Source organism: Anas acuta, chromosome 3 (assembly GCF_963932015.1).
Source record: "Anas acuta chromosome 3, bAnaAcu1.1, whole genome shotgun sequence".
NCBI classification, from domain to species: domain Eukaryota; kingdom Metazoa; phylum Chordata; class Aves; order Anseriformes; family Anatidae; genus Anas; species Anas acuta.
The window spans coordinates 40,282,420-40,301,891 of record NC_088981.1 but is presented as its reverse complement, the minus strand read 5'-3'; the positions used below and the strand labels follow the sequence as shown (position 1 = coordinate 40,301,891).

At 38.0% G+C, this 19,472-nt stretch overlaps 1 protein-coding gene across 10 annotated transcripts in view; it reads left to right on the top strand.

The window, feature by feature from the left end:
* Window positions 1-19,472, top strand: part of EML4 (EMAP like 4) — a 203,732-nt gene that overhangs the window by 152,415 nt on the left and 31,845 nt on the right. For 8 of the 10 annotated variants that reach the window (XM_068676743.1, XM_068676742.1, XM_068676741.1 and 5 more), the window contains 3 exons: window positions 2,246-2,271; window positions 2,750-2,782; window positions 14,612-14,735. In XM_068676743.1, the coding sequence (XP_068532844.1) occupies window positions 2,246-2,271; window positions 2,750-2,782; window positions 14,612-14,735 (183 nt within the window). The remainder of the gene's footprint in view (window positions 1-2,245; window positions 2,272-2,749; window positions 2,783-14,611; window positions 14,736-19,472) is intronic. The other 2 variants (XM_068676745.1, XM_068676737.1) reach the window with 1 other exon arrangement.

Below are 19,472 nucleotides of genomic sequence, written 5' to 3'. Positions count from 1 at the left end.
AGTTCTGAGCTTCCCCCCAAAAGTGCTGCCAGCTTCTCCAGCTGGATGTCCTTGCAGCTCTCATTAATCTTCAGATTGTCATTAACTGGTCCAAGGCAGGACTACCTGAAAGCCCCTCCCACTATGACAAATAAAACTCTTCAGGCCATTCGGATTAATTTCCATGATGGTGTTTGTAGTGCTCTCCTGAGCTTGCGTATAAGTCAAACACATACTTACTCAAGAGTGGTGCAAGTGCATTCCTTCTTCCCTAGGAATGGGAAGAACAAAAACATCATAAATTAATCTTGGGTGTGGATATCAGCACATTTACTAAAAGCTTTATGCCTAGCTTGAAGAGCTCTGCAGCGCAGTGAAGTGCTGTGTGCGAGGGATTATGGGTTGCATATTTTGCAAGTACTTCTTTTCCTTTTGTAATTGTTTTTCACTGCTGGAATTTAAAAGCCCTTTGGCAATTTCAATTACAGCAGGACACTTCTAGATAATTTTGAGGAATGAAAATCCCTCTGTCTTGATTTCTACTTTATCAAAATTTCTTTTCCTGATTTTTGTTATCTTAATAAAATATCTTTCAGTGTGTTATGCTTTAAATTTGTTAATAATGAAAAATAAATTTTACTTTTATTCCCATTTTGTGTTTTGGTTTAGGCAAGGTCAAAATAAGTGCCTTATTTCATTTTCCTGCAATTCTACTTTTTCTCTGAAGGACTTTAAATGCCACCGTTCTCCAGTCTCTACTTAGAGCAAATAGGGTATCTAACAAAAGAGTGGATGGGGAAAGATTGGGATTAATTACTGTCAGAGAAAGTTACCTGTTCACAATTTGAAGCTGTTGTATCTGAAAGTATTGGGCAAAAATAAAGCTTCCAACATTGTCAATTGTAGACTATTGAATTGAAGACTGGATATCGCATGCTGTATGTGTGTACCTTGTTCTTATGCTCAAATTTATAGTAAAAACAGAATTTGCGTTCAAAAACACACATTAGTACTAATTTCTTAGTCAGATCCTGCATGCGTGATTTCCAACAGAATCAGTTGTGTTGTGCAAAGGCATATTGATATATTGCATTTAGAGTTCCCAATTAAGAAAGTTGGCCTAATCTGCCTAAAGTTACCCGAGTCTCATGCAAGGGAGTAGAACTAACTGAGCCCCTATTGTGGGCCCCAGGACAGAAATGTTTTACATATGCTTTGCGCTACCAGCCCAGGATATGGACTTTGTTTAGCAAGCTCAGTCTTCAAGCCAGCACTGAGCTGTAAATCAGTCTGATAAAGCCACAAGAAGTAATAGGGTTCCCACGGCAGCCCATCATTCAGTTTTCTTTTTTTCAGGCAAAATAGGGAATCCAGCTTTAATTTGTCATTTGGCAGCACGATGAAGGTTGATTGTACCAATAGCCAGAGATGACTTTCCTCATGCGTATGACCCTTTGTCACTGTTACAAAAATGTGACCTCCATCCAGCTAAAAATACTGAATGCCACTCATACCTTTCTGCTGAATTTCAGATGGATTCAATTTTTTTTTTTTTTTTATGCAATACATTCTCCCATCAAGGAGTGTTATTCTGATAAGAAGTAGCTCTGATGCTGGAAATTAGTATCTCTTCCCACTTCACAAAAAAGGTCTGAGGCTTTTTGTGAGTAGTTCATTCCTGATTCTGGCAAGAAGAGACATCTGAACTGCACTCCTTAAGAAGACTTTGTGCTATATATCCAGTAATGCTGCATGGATCCATTTTAAATGAAACTGCAACTTGCTTACATTTAATCCACATGTCCAACAGGGTTAATTCCTAGAAAATTTTGTGGTGTTGTGTGTGGACAGCTTATTTTGACAGGTGTTAAATGCTTTGCATGCAGTCCTGAGGGTGTTTGGCAGCTTAAAACATTTGGTTATTACACGTTTGCTCTCTCAAAATGGAATTTTCTGCACACAAGGAATATGGCTGCCATAATTTGTTTTAAAAAGCTGTATAGTTTTTGTTATCACAGTAGTTCTTAGGAATCCCTGCCATAGTGCCAAAGACATTAAGTGACTTAACAGATACAGAGACCTGAGTAAAATAATGTGTGTGTAAAAATGTTCTATGTTCATCAAGATTAGTTATATAGCATTGTATAGTACAGTTAAACTGTACACAGACCCTGAGATTGAAAAATGGAATAATATATAAAATTAGATTATATGGATTTCATAATTATTTCACAGACTAACAATATTATTTTGAATTTTTCCCCAGGCACAAAGATGTCATCGTCAGCCAAGGTAAATAAAAATATTTATTTTTAAATACTGGATGAAGATGAAAAGATTTGTCTTTGACTGAATAGTATTTCCTGTAAATAAATACACTGGGAAGATGGTTATGAAATACATATGAAGGATATAGAGCTAAAATTGCATTAATAACTACTCCAAGAATTGCTCTTTCCAGCTCTTTTTCAAGACTTTTACAAAGATCTTTGAAATTATGGAGAATGCCTCATCAGGTTGGATCTTTAGGAAGGACAGAAAATTTTGGTGGGAGGTAGAAGGATTTATTTTACTTTGATGGGTTTTAAGAAAAAAAAAAAGGTTTTTTGATTATTTCCCTTATATTTTTGTTTGTGTACATGCGTAAATGGAGAGAGGTTATGAAAGCAAAACTTCTAAGTTTTAAACTATATGCCAGTCTTCATCCAAGCAGGTTAGAGTGAGAATTTAGAAATAGTTTTAAGATATTTTATTTCTGTCCCAAAACCAGCAAAAATGTCAACTCGTGAAAAAAACAGCCAAGGTAAGATTTAAGCTATGCCCGTTGGTCGCTTTCTGATTTAGCGCTCTTGTGATTCTTTTAGTTGGCTTTTCACCATCAAAGAGCATCAGTGCATGATCTCTAAAAAAAACTTTGAGCATTTAAATGAAATATACATGGCTTAGTGAGTAATATTGGTGGTAGGGGTACTGTTGGACCAGATGATCTGGGAGGTCTTTTCTGACCTAAGACTTCTTATAAGTCTGTATTTCAACTTAATATTGAAACACATTACAATGTGCGTATGTATAGGGTGGATTATTGGGGTAGTCTAAAATAAATTAGTACATGCATACTTTCCTCAGAGAGGAATGTGTGTTCAAATAAGGCTCTAGAAGTCTTGCATTGTTGCCTAAGGTATCAGAATATTAAGAACTGCCAACTAAAAGATTTGTTTTATCTCAGCTTTCTGTCTTGCCAGTATTACAACATACACACACTGATGAGAAAAGAACAGAGACTGAAGTCTTTAATATAGTTTCCTAACATGAGAAATGAGTCTCTCATAAAGTGTTTGTCTTTGCACCAATCGATCTTGCATTCTGTGACTACATGCTACTGCTGGCTTGTTCAGACAAGAATAGGAGTGGTCTCCCTGAACATGGTGGAACATGGCAACAAAAGAAATCCACTTCTTGTGTCACAAAACTACACTGCTTTTATGTCCTGCAAACTGTACAGAAGCATGCAGTTTCAAAACTAAAGCATGTTATCCAAATGCATGCTGTGCACAACATATATACACAGAGGTCCTGTCTCATACTTTTTGCTGCTACTTTACAAGTCTGTAGTCTCCAAATTCTGTGCTGTAAGCAAGATTACGTTATACATAATTTGATTACTTTTGATCTTTAGATTTTATTTCAAAAAAAAAATCAAATTTTTGGAAGGTAACATATAAATTGTAATGAGAGCAAAAACAACTTGGATCCCGTAACTCTTTTTTTCTAATTTACAGAGAAATTACAGATTTTAAAATATTCTAAATTGATTTTTATCAAAAGCATCCTTTGAAAACATTGGGGGTAAAAAGGGATGCGTAAACTTCAGGAGTAACAAACTGTTGCTTTATGCCAAGGATCTTTATGCCAGCTGTAGAAGAGTATATATGCAGCAGTGGTTACTGTAAAAAGAAAGCTAATCAGCAGCATCCAGATCAGCTGCAATTTAGCTTTGCAAGAATTAATCAAATTTGTTAAATTAAAAATACCCTTTCTACCAAACACAACATTGCACAATACAAAATTGCATACAGCTAAAGTGCCTTTAATACTAATTCTTTCCTTACAATGTGCTTGTACAATTCTGTGTGTCTCACCAAAAATGGGCTGTCTTTTGGTTCTCTCCTTCTGGTGGCTCTAACTTCTTTGGCCTCAATGTTTCCCTGCTATCTATTATGTTACTGCAGAGGATGTGAGCTTTCACTGAATGATGAACGGGTACCTTTCCACGTGTCATGCCTTAGTCTGTTCTGAGCCTGGCTGGTATGAAAGAGGAATAGGATGTGGATGAGTGGCCCCATGTATAATGGAGATGGGGAGAAATTCTTGTCACAGAAAGTGCATTTACTAACATTTTAAAAACATATAGTGTCAGATCATTCTGCCTTTAACACTGGCAAAGTTGCAATTAGGAGGATTCTACCTACAAAGGCTTTTTTAATTTTTTATTTTTTTTTAATATGGGCCAACAAATGTATTTTATGACAGCTCTGTGTGTGTGTGTGTATTTTATGACAGCTTTTTCTATGTGCCTGTGTTGGGTTTTGTGTTAGGTTTTGTTTTGTTTTGTTTACTACCACAGAAGTAACCACCTGTAAGCTAGTGTAGTTGCAGAGGGCTTTTCCCTACCTTTCTCCAGTATCAGTTTAGAAATACCCATCCAGTTCTCTGCAGTGCAGCATCCTGGGCAGGTGGGTTTAGTCTGTTTTCTACTAGATAGTTTTCATATCAATATCCAGTTACTATTTGCAGTTTGACCAAGCTGATCAGAAAGAATTGCCCAGACAGTTAACATGATTTCTGAAGGTAGAACCCTTGCAGCTGGACAGAGTTGTCTTGAGCAGGATAGAATGGAGGGTAGCCTTTGCTGGTGCTGTTTCTGCAGGACCTCCACATTCTTCAACCCAAAGGCAAGAAAAGCTGCTTTAACACTCCTTTGTGGCTTGTCAGCTTTTGCCTCTAAAGGTGAGCAGTCTCTACCACACTGTTAATTAAGATAAAGCAATTCCCTTGGGCTGTACATGAACCACTGCATATGCCCCCGGCGCACGCCTCCTGCACTAATGATTGTATCGATGCACTTCCTAGCAGTTGTGTGAAGGGGTCTCTGGGGAGGGCTGCTGGTGTGCAAACTGCCAGGCTTCAAAGCAAATCTACAGAAAAAGTACTTCAGTGTCTTTATGCAAACATAAAACATGCTTGGAAACACAGTGAAATAGCAAATTATCATAGCAGAAGATATTTGCATGGAATAATGGGATGGAAGATGACCATTCTGTGTAGCTATGAACATCCTGGAATCACTTTTGCTTTTTTTCTGCTTTTTTTTTTTTTTTTTTTTAATATATCACTACAGTACTGTGCCACAAAATTTAGCAGAATGCATTTTTACACACTTAGTTCTCAGAATCTTATTTATCTGGCATCATAAAGTGGTGTAATGTTATCTGTATCATGAACATCTGTGTATGTTTAATGTGATTCCTGTTGAAGCATTAGCTATGAAAGTGAAAGGCTTGAGGAGCAAGTGAGAAATATTCTTAGGTGAGCTTCAAGGGATGAAGGGCATTAGTTATGTCTGTATCTGCTGCAACATGGAGTCCCACAGAGTGTGTACTGCAGGTATTGCAAGTGAATATCACCAAGACTTGGGCACTTCTCTCTTCCTGCCAGCAGCCACAGCCTTGGGGACCACAGCCTGCAGCTGCCTCGTGGGCAATCACTTGAGAGTTTCCTCTGCATAACACCATGCTGAGGCCATGCGTGTTACTGGTGTTGGTCACATACCTTCTGTTGCAGCACCCGATTTTGCTCCCTCGGTGCCTCTCTCTCTCACGTGGTGTTGAGCTGCACCTGCTCCACATTAAGGTTAGTCCTGAGCAATGTGCATCTGGGCTTATGCTGAAGCAGATGTAATGCAGGAACGCTTTTGTGAAGCCAATCCCATGAGCAAAGGATTAGACACACTTCCTTACATATGCTGGAGAGGTTTTCGGGTTTATTTTTTTTAGTTTATTTTTCAACATTTCTTTGTTTATCCTTCCAAACCAGGACAATTTTTTGCAATAAAATCCAATACTAGGAGGTATTAAAATTCTGTAAAAATCCAATAAAGTTATGGATGGAACAAGCAGGTGCTTACTTAAAAGGGCACTAATGAAAAACATTCACTGCATTCCTAAGTTTGTTTCTTTTTAGATTGTGCTTTATTAGTTTCCAGTGCTTTTTTCTTTTGTTAGTTTTAACTGTGCTATAGTTCTAGCTTCCCAGAATGAGGCAATCATGAAGCCCACAATGGAAATATTTACCCTGCTGACAGTATGTTCAGTCCACAGAGAGTGCAAAATCTAGTAGCTGCTTCAGAACAGTTTTGCTATCATGGGTTTTCTGTCAGATTCTTGTTGAAGTTGCTCACGTATCTGAGGGCAAATAAAGACCCAGTCTATCTCATTATTATTGGGCTGCTGGCTCTCATGCAGGTACATTACTTTTTATTAAAAGCCTTAGATACTGTCAGAAAAATAAATTTGCATTGAAGTGCTTGGGAGTTCTTATCATTGGTTCCTGAAGAAGTCAGGATTTATTTTTTTTAAGCAGGAATCATTTAGATTCAGTTTTATTGATCATATTAGTGTTCAGTATTGCTTTTTGTCAGACTTTTTTTTTTTTTATTTTTACATAAAAAACTAGTTTACATTGCAATAATTCAAGTTTAATATTAAATGGTAACTGTTGTTACGATCGAGATTCTTAATGACACAGGCCTGAAAGCAGAAAGCTTATGGGAGAGAAGCTATTTGTAGTATTAAAAAGCATACTTTCAATGGTCAAGCAGCTAGAATGTGAAGACAGATTAATAAGTGCACTCTGGATATGGTAGTTTATTATATATTGTTAGAGAGTTCTGCTTGGCCAAGCTAGTTGGAGATGTTTGAGGTTTTTTGTTTGCTTGTAATTTGCTTTAAGGTTAAGATTCAGATGATAAACACAAGTAGATCTGAGCTGCAGGTTTTGAGATGTGGGTTTTGATGCATCAGTCCCTGTTGCTCTCCCATTGGCATTATTGAAAAATAGTCATTAATAGTTTGCAAGACAAGATCATATTAATGATTTTTTTAAATAATTAAACTTAGATGAATAATTAACTTTATTTATCCACTATTTATCTACTATGTGTATGCATGTATACATACACATGCATATATAAATGAAAAAGCAGCTGTATACTCATTAGACTTCCTATTATGCATAGCCTTGCTAGCCAAAGAGCAGTTAATTACAGCATAGACTTGCAGGGCTACCTCAGAGTCTGCCTAAGTAATGAGGAATAGTGGTATATAATTTTTTCTTCTAATATTTTCTCCAGTTTTCTTGTAAAAATCAGTAAGAGGTAATGAGGGCATCTCACACGTTTCTAGGAAACTACTGTATGTTCCTTGACTCTTTCGTTTTGAGGCATGTCTTTTGTAGGTCAGGATTTTGGTTTAGTTATGTCACTCTTCAAATTTCTGAAGGATATAAATATGCCTCCTGAATTGTTCTTCTCTGTAGATATTTCTTAGTTAATCTACAAAGATCTCTTTGATCTTTTTTTCTCCTGTTTTGCAGTTCGTACTCATTTTCTGACTTATTTTCATTTGAAAACCTTCTATATTCCCCCAAGAATATGATTCACGAAGTAATAAATTGCTTAAGTGCAATTGCATGAGTCTTCCTGTTCTGACTTCATGTAAGCACTGATTTCAACCTTTCAGATAGCATATGTTGCCATATCTTGCATGTTTTACCAACAGTTTCCCTGCATGCCAGGTATGTTCACTGGTTTACAGTGCCTGTCAGTGGAGATGCACTTGTTTGCTTGCAGATCAGGCAGGCTTCTCAGGTTCCCTCTTAGCAGCAACACATTGTTTCATCAAGGTATTTATACCTCTCTTTTCTAGCAGACCATAAACTTTCAGAGAACTCTCAGTAGAGTAGATACTCTGGTTGCTAATGTCTGCTTGCAGCCTGCTGGGACCTATTTGGCTTAGCGTTTATACTAATGAACTTAGCACAGGAAAGTAGGAGCATGGAGGAAATTTCACTGACGATGTGAAACCAAGTGACCAAACTGATACGGTAGAGGCTGGGAGTTTAATACAGTAAGACCTAGATGTTCCTGAGCCCTGGATTAGTATAAGACAAAATTAAATTATTCAAAGTGCAGGATCACATACGCAGGATTTGCTAGCAACATTTTAGATGTAAAAGCCTGTTAGGTTGTCTGCCAAAATGAAACGATGAGGAAGAGGGCTCTAATGTTCTTGTTAATCATGCAAAGATTGGACCACTTATGAAAATATAAATGCAATCCCAGGATGTAGCAGAAGTAATTCTAATAGAGACACACAGCCTTATGCAAAAAATATTGCATCAAAACCCTGATAGGTTCTCCTCTGTAACACTGCATGCAGTTATTGCCACCCACATTCCTAAAAGGTAAATTTTGGGGCCACATGGGAACAGACTGAACATTTGCCATGCAAAAGGACAGTTAAGTAGCAGGATATTCTTACTTTTGCAAATGGAAGGCTGTGAGGCAGAGCATGATTGGGGTTTTCATTCTCACCTTTTAGACACTTAGACACTTTAGACACTCACTACTTTTAGACAGCAGCTGGCCATACCTGTGCTGAAGTTAGCAGCCGTGCTGCCACACAAAAAAGTAAACAGCCTGACCGTGCTTTCTGAAGCTAGTGCTGGAGCACCCTGAGTGTAATAACCGGAGTGGAGGAGTCAGGGAGGGCACAAGGAGACATGTCATATGGGATAGCACAGGGCTCCTGTTACTGTCAGGGCTGGCTTTGGCTGTGGAGGTAGCTCCAGCTCCTGACGTGGCTTTGCAGAGCCTCATGGGCTGACAGCACAGCTTTAGGCCTGCTCTCTCTGTGGAGTAGCAGGGCTCTGTCTTTGCATCGCTCTGCCTGAGCACCTTTGTGTGTTGGATCAAGCATTCTTGCATCTTTGGGACTGAGTTACTAATTTCCCCATACCTCTGGCGATCCCACAGGGGCCTGTGTGGGGTCTGCTTGGTCCAGCACAGCAAGAGGGCTCCCATGTGAGGCTCGTATGCCTGAGCTGAGCCTGTGAGCACAAACTGGGAGCATTGGTGCTCTGTCCCCTGGCACTTGTGCAAAGACATTGTTGAGGCTCCAGAGGTGAATTATTGTGGAGCCAAGCGGAGTCTGGCAAGGGCTGTGAATTTGAGCTCAAAGCTTCACAAAAGCAGCTCCAGCTGTTCCCAGTGAAGAGTTGGCCCTTGAAGCCAGAGTGCTGCATCCACGTGATGCGGCCTTTTGTAGCAGCTCTGTGCTTGAGCTGTTCTTTGTCTGGTGTGGGTAATCCACAGCACCTGGGTGTGCTGCCTGCGGAGCTGTAACTGTGCTTTTAGGTGCATTTGATCCATATTTGAATGGATTTATGGAACATCTGTGGTTGCATATTGATTTATTGAGCACAAAGGTCATTTCAGGTGTCCTCCTGTTCCCCCCTTCTCCCAAAATGCTTCTGCACAGTGGGTAGAGGGGTCTGAACATCTCTTCATCAGGAGCAGAAAATTTTTAGTTGGTTACCTGCTATTTTCAGGCTGCTGGATGAGAGAAGTGTTGGATTTTTAATTTTTCTTTCATCCCTCAAAGTTTTTTTATAACTTCTTTCTCTCTCCCGATACCCACTTGTCCACATTTCTGTTATGAAATGGCAAAGACCCTTTTCTTCCAAAGGTGAAGTGAGGAAAAAAGAATCTGACATAGTGTTCTGTATCTGGAAATAGCAAGAGTACAGGAAAGAAACAGTGTGATGCTCTTGAGTATGCAGTTGAGCAAGGAGGATATGAAAGAGTTAAATCTCTGGTTTTCTTAACTTGCATTTACAAGAATTTGGCCTTAGGCAATTAGTTTCTGTTGAAGAATGGTTTTGTTGATATGCTGCCATCATCTCTAGTATTTCAAAAGATTTTTACATTAATATTATATCTGCCCTACAGGTTCCTGAAGAAAGGAAATTTACAGTCTTAGACAAAAACCTTTCAGTGGGTTGTCTGTCTGCTTTTTTTTTTTTATCCTCCTTCTTCTGTAGGGAGAGGCTTAATCAAGTTATACCTAATCTGTGTCTCTCTAACAAGTGTGTTAAACGTGTATGTTCAAAGGTAAACTTTAATACACACAGCTAGCTAATAAAAGCCAAAAATGTTCTTTCTTTAATAGGGCAGTTCAGAGATATGACTTGCATCTGACAGCCCTGCAGTCTTTTCTCCAGGCTCCACAAGACCTCTTATCTTCTGACCAAAGACCTGACAAAATTCTTAGACTCTGTCTCTCTTGTCCGTAGGGTCCAACAGGTGCAACTGCCTCCATCCATATGCATTTCAGTTGCAGCTTGTCTCCGCTGTTCTAAGCAGCGATAAGAAATTTGAACATAAATTCGTGGCATCATTTTGCACTGATCTTATGGAACCAGAAGTGCCAAGATGAGTGATAAACAGAGAATTTGACTTGCAGAAGTGGGTGGTCTTTCTCAAATACCTTCAGGTTACATCGTGTTTTAAGAGCATAAACACCAGATTTTAGCAGACAGGCCTTTACTGATAGATTACCCTTGGGTTTGGTAACAATTGTTTTCTTTATAAAAGACATACTATAAAAATATTTTCATGGAAAAAATGAGACACTTCTAATTTGGGATAATCATCTAAAAATTTCTGTAAGAGTAGTTACAACACAGATTTTTCTTTTCTCAGCAATGTAGTTAAGCAGTGCACTTTTGGTAAAATAACTATTGTTTCTAATTTATCTACTGGGAAGTGATTTTCTTTGTTCTGTGTTCTTTGATATTTGATCTGAGGCAAGTTTTCTACTGTTGTCAATGGACAGACTTACAGGGTTCTCCTTCAAAGGATCTGTATTTGTTCTTTGAAAGAAATGGGACAACTGTTTTTTATCTTCTTTGTGTTTGTTCCTTTGATACTTAAATGGCTCAACTTTCATTGTATTAATATCCAAAATAAGGAAAAACCTTTATACTTGTGCTAGTTTTACATTGCTCTATTATTGCAATTTCTGCACAAGAAGTATTTTTTTAGCCTGTGATCAATCTATTTATTTATGTTCAGTGGCTTTCAGTTTTATTTGGACTCTCACTGGGAAATTCACTTCTACTGCTTCCAGGGCTGAGTAACCTACTACCAGGATCAAGAGAGAGACAAAATTCAAGTAAAATGAGTTCTTGGTCTCAGAAGGTTGATTTGAGCATGCTAGAAGTAGAAAATGAGTCACAGTAATCATATCCTTTAAGGCTGGGAACTCCATCAATTTGATAAACTGGGATCTACTTCACCAGTTAATGAGAAAAAAAAAAAAGTTTTATAGAAATTGTTAAACATCAAGAAATTAAAACTACTGTGCACTAAGAGCAAAAAAATAAAAAGGTTTTGATAAGCCTTCTGTTTTGTTATATCTTCAGAGTGAATATTGTGCATGGGTAGAGAACTTTTAACTAGCTTGTGTTCAGGTACATGGATTTGTTGACCTAGTTAAATCATTCCATTGGAATGAATGAAATACTTGGAATGTAAATATAAATATAGTGTATGTTTCTAGTGTATACTTCTGTGCAACACTGCTTTGAATCTTTGGTGCAGTAAAATAGTCACAGGTTTTCCCCTCTCATTCTCTTCTGACTGTACGTAAGACTTAAGAGAATATGTTTCTGTGATCAATTTCGAATTGAGAGAGGGTAGGGACACTATCTTAAACTTGGTGAATATGTTTCTGATCTTACTCACAACTTCAATTATTTATCAATCTTTACATCTTTTAAAATATTTTGATATGCAAGAGACTATTTTTGCAGTCATCACTGAAATTACCTGCTTTCTCTTGCCTTTTTGGATAATCCAAGTTTGACGTAAACTATTTGTGTTCATTCTAGAATTCAGTCAGAATAAGTCTGAGTTTCACATAATTTCAATTTTAGATATTTCAGATGCAAAACATAGATTCCACATTCATACAATCTATATAATAATACTACAACTTAATTCAGGAAAGATTTATAAGGACATTGAGGTGCTTGAGCGGGTCCAGAGAAGGGCGACGAAGCTGGTGAGGGGCCTGGAGAACAAGTCCTACGAGGAGCGGCTGAAGGAGCTGGGCTTGTTCAGCCTGGAGAAGAGGAGGCTCAGGGGCGACCTTATTGCTCTTTACAGAAACCTTAAAGGAGGCTGTAGCGAGGTGGGGGTTGGCCTGTTCTCCCACGTGCCTGGTGACAGGACGAGGGGGAATGGGCTAAAGTTGCGCCAGGGGAGTTTTAGGTTAGGTGTTAGGAAGAACTTCTTTACTGAAAGGGTTGTGAGGCACTGGAACAGGCTGCCCAGGGAGGTGGTGGAGTCACCATCCCTGGAAGTCTTCAAAAGACGTTTAGATGTAGAGCTTAGGGGTATGGTTTAGTGGGGACTGTTAGCATTAGGTCAGAGGTTGGACTCGATGATCTTGAGGTCTCTTCCAACCTAGAAATTTTGTGATTCTGTGATTACCTGGACATTTACAGGATGTTTGTCTCATGTTTGTCTTTTGAAACAAATATAAAAATAATTGTTTAAAGATCTTCATTTCAAAGTTCAATATGATTCGTATTAGATGTGATTAAACATTTCTTCATACTTTAGTGCTAATTCACAGCTATTCTAATCCAGTCTCAGTCAACTACTTATGTGTTGGTTTGAAACTCTTCCATTCTCTCTGCTATGGTTTTCAAATCCTTACTCCAAAAAATAAAATGTTTAAGATTCACAGCAGAGTATTATATTTAATTTGTGATATTAGTTACATTAACAACAGATATTAGTCACTAAAGAAGCTGAAGTGTGATTTTAAAAAACAAACAAACAAACAAAAAACACCTTGATGCAAAATTAATGAAATAGTTGGATCCCTTTTAATTAGTGCCTTTTGAAATGCAGCTCCTGTGTCAGTAGAGTTGAAAGTGTTGGCAGTAATTCTTGTTTATTAGAGGCATGATTTAACTGTGTCACAATACTATTTTTTGCTGCATGGTGGAGTGTAAAGACCCTTAAAAGTCTTCAAAGGTTTTATTTCTGGGTATTGTTTTTTTTCTTTTGAAGTTAGAAAAATCATTTCTGTCATAGTGTGGAAGGAAAACCCTTGTAGGACAGGGGTAACATATCCTAGTAACATATACTAGTTAGAGCTGTTCCTTAAACGTAAATGAGTTACCTTCCAACCACTAGCTATTGTGTTTGACCAAGCCATTTAGCTACTCTGTAATTAGTTTTCTCTGGTGGAAAAAAAAACAAACTGGTGTTCCTTGAAAGGGAACTTCTAAAGACTTCTAGAGTGCACAGGTGCCCCAATAAATGTGCATATTTTTTGTCGCAGCTGAAGACAGTGTTACAGCTGGAGTCATCTGTTGTATCTTTCCATCCTTTAGGATATGGTGCAATATTCAATGGGATACAATTGAAATGATTTTAATAAATTGATAAATCAGGTTAGTTTATTAGTTACTTTGTAAATTTCAGATTGTATTCATCAGCAAAGCTTTTGATGCTTCTTCCTGAAGCATTCTTGTGTATTAGTTGGGCTATTAGTTTGGATGGGTGAGCAGCTCAGTGGGTAAAAGATATCGTTGGATGGTTAACATCAGAGGCTGTGCTTTTGGGGTCCTGCGCTACCTCGTGACCAGTAGGTAACAAGTGAAGTCTGTTGGGGTCTGTCCTGAAGCTGTCCCATTGAACAACTTTTACAGTGACTTGGAACAGGCAACACAGTGCCTGCAAATTTACAGATGGCAGCAGACCGGGGGACATGAGCAGGGTGGAGGAGTGGTATGCCTGCAGGAACCTCACAAAACAGCAAGAACAAATGCCAACTCCTGCTCATCGGAAAAAAGAGCCTCCTGGCAGGGATGCAGACTGGGAACAGAGGGGCTGGGGAAAGGCCTTGTGACCAGCTCTGTGGGAAAGGCCTTGGGGGTGCTGACAGGTAGCAAGGTGCCCAGAGAGGCTGTGCTGTCTCCATCCTTGGAGCTTGGCAAGACTGAACCAGACAAAATCCCAAAAAATCCCAATACTGTCAGACCTCATGGCTGCGCCTGCTTAGAGCCAGAAGCAGGACTTAAAAGTGTCCGGAGGTCCCTGTTCAACCTGAAATATCATATCCTGTGATTTCATTATAATTTATTTATTCAATTTCATATCTTAATTTAGATTTAAAATTTACCTTTGCTCTGTAATTTACATGTCGAAAATGTTACAGGCCTAATCTAGTCAGAGAGTTATCTTAAATTCAACTAGCACTTACTGTGCCTGTGTGTGTGTGTGTGTGTGTGTGTGTGCGTGTTGTTTTCGTGTTTGGTTAGAAAAGTCTGGGCCTTAACCAAGTTCACATTTCAAAAATAATTGTTATATCACAAATATTATTTGCATCTCTGTGCTAATTACTAGTTTTGGGTTGTGTTTTTTTTTTTTTTGTGTGTGTGTGCTCATTTCTTGTGTAAACTTGCCATATGATTAATATACTTTTTGTTTCAACAGAGGGAGAATATATCAAGATGTTCATGCGGGGTCGACCAATCACAATGTTCATTCCTTCTGATGTAGAAAACTATGATGATATTAGGACAGAGCTGCCTCCTGAGAAGTTAAAACTGGAGTGGGTGTATCCTTGATATCATTAACTACTTTTTTTTGTCTTGCCATGCCTTTCCTTTTTTTTTTTTTTTATCAGTCTTGTGTCTTCTTTGTTCACTGACAATTTACATGGGAGTGGAATATTAACAGGAGAAAAAAAAACACAACACGGATAAGTGCAGTTCTGTGCACTATTTCTGTTTCAGCTCTAAAATGAAGTGGTTGATTTCTTGGACAGTCTTTTACATTAAATATATTAAATAAATCAAATATATCATATGAAGAAGTAAATTGGTATGTGGCTGACAGCAGTTCTACAGACTTCGCAGATCAGAAGTTCATAAGAGACATGCTTCTGCACACATTTGGGTCTTCCCATCACCCCCTCTCATCTCCACAGATTCTTCCTGTAAGCTGTGATGATATAATTTTCTTAGTCCTCCTGTAAAATAGCAGGTCTAGACAGCATTCAAATTGATGTAATAATCCTCCTGATCTTGCTGAAAGCAAGAAAATTTTTATAAACATTGATGATGTGCTGGCATATGTCAGGATATGTACAGACAGGGTCTCCCCATACCTCTATTAGCGTATGTGCATAAGGCATGTATTTTAAGCCACCCTTTGTTACTCAGTTAAGGAAAGACGATTTCTGTATTATTTTCTCTGCTTTTATTAACTTTTAAATGTTTGAAACTAAAGATATTGGGTATTCAGTTATGAAAAAGCAGCTGTGGAGCTAGTATCCTCTGAACTTTGGAGACAGATTGTGAAAGCTTAGGCCATAAAAGAGGAATATTTTCTTTTAAAAGTCTGATTGGAAAGAAAACTGAGCTCTTACTCAGGCTTTGCAAAGTTGAGGTGATTTGCTTTCCTACTGTCACCACTGTTGGGTGCTGATGCTGGCACTCATATGACCTTGAAATAATGGGTTGGGTCAGTTGCTGATCTGGCTGAAATGCAATCTTTTTTTGTGGAGTTAACTTTCAGCGGGATCAACTCATTAATTTGATTTGTCCCACAAACATGCAAGGGCTAGGATCAACGCACTAGAGGAAGGCCCAACCTACTGTTTCAGCAGCAGTGAGAAGTTTGGACTGATGAAAACTGATCGTGAAATCATACCCTCAGTTAAGTAGGTGCAAATCCCTCTGTGGACACATTTATTTAGTGTCCAAGGACCTTAAGTTCAGGTTAAATCAGTTTCATGCTTTGAGCTAATTAAAGTGAAATAAATCTAGTCTAAACAAATTGTCCACATGTTTTTGGAATTTGTTTAAGGAAATGTCATTCTAAATCAGACTGCTATATTTCTGGCTATAGGATATCTTTTGGATATAATGTTGAAGAAAACAATGAGGAAAAAGCGGTAAAATTTGTGAGGGCATACTGTTGATCCATATGACGTTGAACAAAATTGGCCTTCAGTTTTGGAGACGTGAAGTTCCAGCAGGAGATCATGTACTTTGTGTACAGGCTTAGAAAAGCTGAGAAATCTGCAAGCCAGCCATAACTTCCAAATGTAATGGCAGATCGAAGATTGTACACTTTATTAACAAGGTATGAGGACAGTTATTCACAGAGTATTTGAGTAATGTCAGTGTTTTGCAACTGAAAGGTTAATGGAGTGTTGAATAATTCAATTGGTAAGCTTTGTTTTAAAGGTCTTTTAATTCTTCAGCAAAGGCTTTCCTTTGATATTACCATACTGGATGCTATTTACAGGCTAGCTGATGAACCATGAGGATAAACAACTTCAAGGCAAGAACAGAGGCAAAAGGTTGTGTGGTAGGGTTTTTGGACTGTGTTGTGTGGGGAGGTGGGAGTGGAATTGTTCTTTTTAGATGAGCTGTGTCCTGTGGGTGTTTTCAGTGACTGATACCTGGTACTGTAGATTCAACAGAACACACTTTGCTTTTGTCTGCCCTGCAGATTACTGTCAATTAAAGAAATACCTAAATGGCTTGGCAAGAAGTAGTAGTTCCTGGGGAAATCTGAGCTGACCATCTCTGGTTCCCGAGTGATTTCATGTAAATTTAGTTTGGGTATCCCTGCTTTGCAGTGCAATCTTGCTTACTGCACTTCAGAACTGGTTAAAGAATATCAGGTATTCCTACTAAGAGGGAAATGGGCTGCTCTAGAAGCTACAGAGATCGCTGTCAGTGCTGCTGTTGATAGGCAGTGACTTCTTAGCCTCTTTCTAGTGTAAAGTAGCTCAGTTTCTGCAGGGAATTTCTGACTTCCCTTTATAAGCTTATTTTTAACACTGGTGCTCTTTCTAAGAATAATTCGAGTCAGTTGTAATGATACTATTGAATACTGTTGTACAGCAGATCACTTTCCGTGGGGGCCTTGGCTATTCTTACCGTATTAAAAATAAAACAAACAACACTAAAAGCTGTTAAATATATCTTTTCTTTTTTTTTTTTTTTTTTTGGTGACAACACAGTCCAAACCTTCACAATTTTAAGACTGAATTTCCTTCAGTCTCATTGAAACATGTCTTACTGAAAGATAAACATTGAAATTCAGTGGAAATTAATCATCAAAGTAGTATTGCTGTTTTTCCTGCAGAGAGTTGGTCAATCATTGTATTAATGTATCTCTGCTCTCTTGTTCTGAGAGTGTGGAGAAGGAAAGAGCTGCTGTGGAGCAGCAACACCTCTTGTTTTCTCTCAAGATGCCTGGGATAGAGCTTGAAGAAAGCAAAAAATTCTCTCACAAAGTAGGTTGTTGCTTTACATGCTCCTAGAAAATGCAGCCACTCTTTGGTACGTTATTATGTAGGAGGGTGAAGGAAAGAATTGGACTGAGAAAACATAACTGTTTTTTGCAGCCTCATGAATGCCAGAGCTTAACAGTGGGTGCTAAAATATGTAGCCGTAGCTTCACATGGTAAACGTCTGAGATGAAAGGATGGATGTTCAAAGATGACAATCACAAGAAATCCTTATCAATATATTGCCTATTATATACAGCAGATCAACAGCATCTGCCTTTCTCCTCTGAGATGCCATTTAGAATAGTGTTCTTCATGCTTCTGTATAGAAATAATATTTTCATTAGTTCATAGCCTGTCATTTCTGAAAGTTCACTGGTCTGGTTTATTTGTTCTGCTTTCGTAAAGGGCCATTCTAGAGCATTTTTTTTGTTGTTGTTGTTATTGTTGTTCCACTGGTGTTTGAAAGAGGAGAGGAAAATTTAGTGTGAAGGTAAATACTGATAAAGGAGAAACTGAAACATCCTTTTTCATGCTCTCAGCATTGTGTTGTATCAGCATTTCTCTTCACGTTATTTGCTAAGCAAGCTTAGCTTCAGAGGTGCCATTGTGTTCTTCTGTAGTAAAGGGAAGACAGCAAGATAGAAACGTTTTTTCTTTTTCTTACTCTAAAAAGACTTGTAACTGAATGCAGTGTCCCTCTTTGAACCACTATTTATTTACATTATTAAATGAACATGTTTAATTTTGCAAGTGTTCTTGTGGTACAGTAGTCTTGTAATTTGATGGGCTACAGGGACTACATCCCTGTAGTTTCAGTAACTACAAAAGAGGAAAGACCTATATTTGCTACTCATGTTGTGAGGTGTTTTTTGGATGTGGAGGGTGGCATTGGGTGGTATTTTTGTTAGAGAAGTAGTTCTTGTTCAAGAACAGAGGCCAGGCTGTCAAGCAAGGAGATTTTGGTTTAAAAACTCCAAAACCTGTGCTACTGCACCTGCACCTGTAATTATGAGAGGGCCAGCTTAACCCATGCAGCTTTCTCCATGTTGGTCTTTTACTTTATCCTATCTATCTCATTAACCAAGACCTTGGAATCCTTTACCTAAAGTTGCTTGAGGCATCTCCTGCTGTTCTAGGTATATTAGTTGGCACTAAAGAGGGAACCTCTCCCTGAAGAGTGCAGGACACAATGAGGAAATTATATATATACATACATATAAATACATATGTATATATATGTATATATATATATATATATGTATATATATATATATATATATATATATGTATTTATATATATATATGTATGTGTGTATATATATATATATAAGGCTTCAAAGCTGCTGTTCAAGTCTGAGTGTTGATTTTGCTAGTAAAGAGTGACCCTGGAACTGAAACACAGGCACACAGACGTATTAATAACCTGGATGAAGAAAGTTGCACCAGCTTCAAAGTAATATCAAGATACAGTTACATTTGATCAGTGCTAAGTCATGTCTTGATTGTAGTGCATAAAACATCTGAATGTTGTTAGTGTCATGGTAGTTATACAGGTTTTCTACAAAAATCATCCCTTTTATATATTTTGGGTAGTTTGAGGTAGATTATTTTTCCTTGTGTCAGTTCATTTTGAGATTTGTTTCCTTTAAAAATACTCTAAAATGTTCTTAAGAACTATTTTCTGGACTTGGCAGCTGCTGTGCTGAAGCTTGCTTTTTTCTGAAGGGCGTTAGGAATTTTCACACGCTTATTTTGAAAGGCCGGACAAAACCAATATGCTGGTCCCTGGCATGGGGTTGCCCAAGCTCTGTTACTGAAAAAAGATCTACAGCCTGTACCGTGACGTCTTGCTGTTACCTAATGAAAATTCACATTAAGGATTTCTATATAGTGACACAGCTACGTTTGTTTTGCCTCAGTGTACGTTATGCACGTTTTATTTTTACGTCAATGAATATCACTTTAAGTGGTTTGGATTTCTGAAGTCTGATCATATTCTTAATTTTTTTTTTTTAAACTGTTAGTGAAATTGTGCTGTAGTTT